General features: G+C 46.0%; 1 protein-coding gene across 1 annotated transcript in view; it reads right to left on the reverse strand.

Annotated features, from left to right (window-relative positions):
• The window catches only part of LOC107091205 (Fanconi anemia group J protein-like), a 55297-nt gene that overhangs the window by 43486 nt on the left and 10328 nt on the right, over positions 1-1483 (reverse strand). Inside the window, exons 3-5 of the mRNA XM_015384996.1 lie at positions 677-949; positions 358-398; positions 76-169 (exon numbers count right to left, since the gene is read on the reverse strand). Of these exons, the coding sequence (XP_015240482.1) occupies positions 76-169; positions 358-398; positions 677-949 (408 nt within the window). The remainder of the gene's footprint in view (positions 1-75; positions 170-357; positions 399-676; positions 950-1483) is intronic.

Here is a 1483-nt window from a genome sequence, read left to right on the forward strand (position 1 = left end):
CTTTTCCAGTAGGTTAATGTTATTGTGTTTTCCTTAATGTAGTTGCGCTTTTAGATTTGTAGATGCAGCTTGCACTTCAGGGCCACCGTAGTCCATGGAGAAGGACTCCGTTTCAGACACAAAGATGAAACCATCTTCCTCTCTGAACGTTGCTCCACCTGGACCCCATCTGCACAGGAACACAGGATCTGCTGGACCAACCACCAGCAGAACCCCCCAGAACTCTGTAGGAACCCCGGTGAGTCTTCACGGCTCGGTAACACGAAGACGACTGCAGCGGTCATCAACACCCGGGCTGCGGGCGACACCTGCTCCAGCTGTAACTGCGCTACAGTTGCTGTGAGGCCAACACCTCACCTGACAGCATAATCGTCCTCATTACAGTAGGCGCCTGAACTCTGGGACACAATAGGAGCTACAAGTGTATCACATCTCAGAAAAATGGTTCTGGTCGTTCTAGGGTGTCAAAGGTTGCTTTGTGGATGAATCGAGTTCCTCTGAGGCTGAGAGCGTCAGTCAGTCTGAGCCGAATGAAACTTTCCCACTAATCTGTACCAGAGAACATCTCTGGTTACTATCAGCCTTTCTTCCTGATTTCTAACAGCAGCAGGATGAGATTCAAAGGCTGAAGATGTCTGTGTGTGTGTGTGTGTGTGTGTGTGTTCGTCCTCCTCACATCTTTGGCCTCCAGCAGATCCTTGCAGCGTTCGTTGCGGTTGGAGTGCGGCGCCACGTCTGCGTTGACACAGGTGTGATCCCTGCTGGAGAGGATGGTCATGTGCACGCCGGAGTACACGGTGCGCTTCAGTTCATGAGCCACCTGGGTTATCTGTTTATGGGTCCGCGTGCCAAAAAAGATCTTTGGTATCTTCTTCCTGCCGTCTTTGTCCTTGTCCTTCACGCCGTCCTTGGCGGATGCACATGGGCAGATGGAGCAGGGCTCGCAGGCCTGGATACACAAAGATCATATGTTCTGCTCCATCTTTACAAGACCAACATCACACCATCATGCTGCGGGGAAAACAGGTCCGGTTCATCATCCAGCGTCACACAGAACCTGATCAGAAGCAACTTACCGGATTTCTTTCAATCAGACTCAAAGACGACTAAAAACTGATCATAAAAGATCCAAACCAGCGTTTATACTGGAATGACCAACTCTAATTTAATGCTTTTTAATATTCTTCATTCTAATGCCATAAACAGGCACCCATGACTCTCTCTCTCTCTCTCTCTCTCTCTCTCTCTAAAAACAAGTTAGAAAACTCCTTGGTCATCTTTATGTCACAAAATTCCTCGTTTTCCAGCCAAAATAGTTTTTATAAACTTTATTTTATTAAAGCATTTAAAATGCCACAATAATCACATTTAAAGTCGTAGGGAAATCATATTTAAATGTCAAATCATTCTGGCTTAAACATGTATATAAATGTTCTCTTTATCAGACCATATTATCCTAAAAGTTAGAAAATGTAGGTAAGTC

This window comes from Cyprinodon variegatus, unplaced genomic scaffold (genome assembly GCF_000732505.1).
Source record: "Cyprinodon variegatus isolate N-32 unplaced genomic scaffold, C_variegatus-1.0 Scaffold329, whole genome shotgun sequence".
NCBI lineage: Eukaryota > Metazoa > Chordata > Actinopteri > Cyprinodontiformes > Cyprinodontidae > Cyprinodon > Cyprinodon variegatus.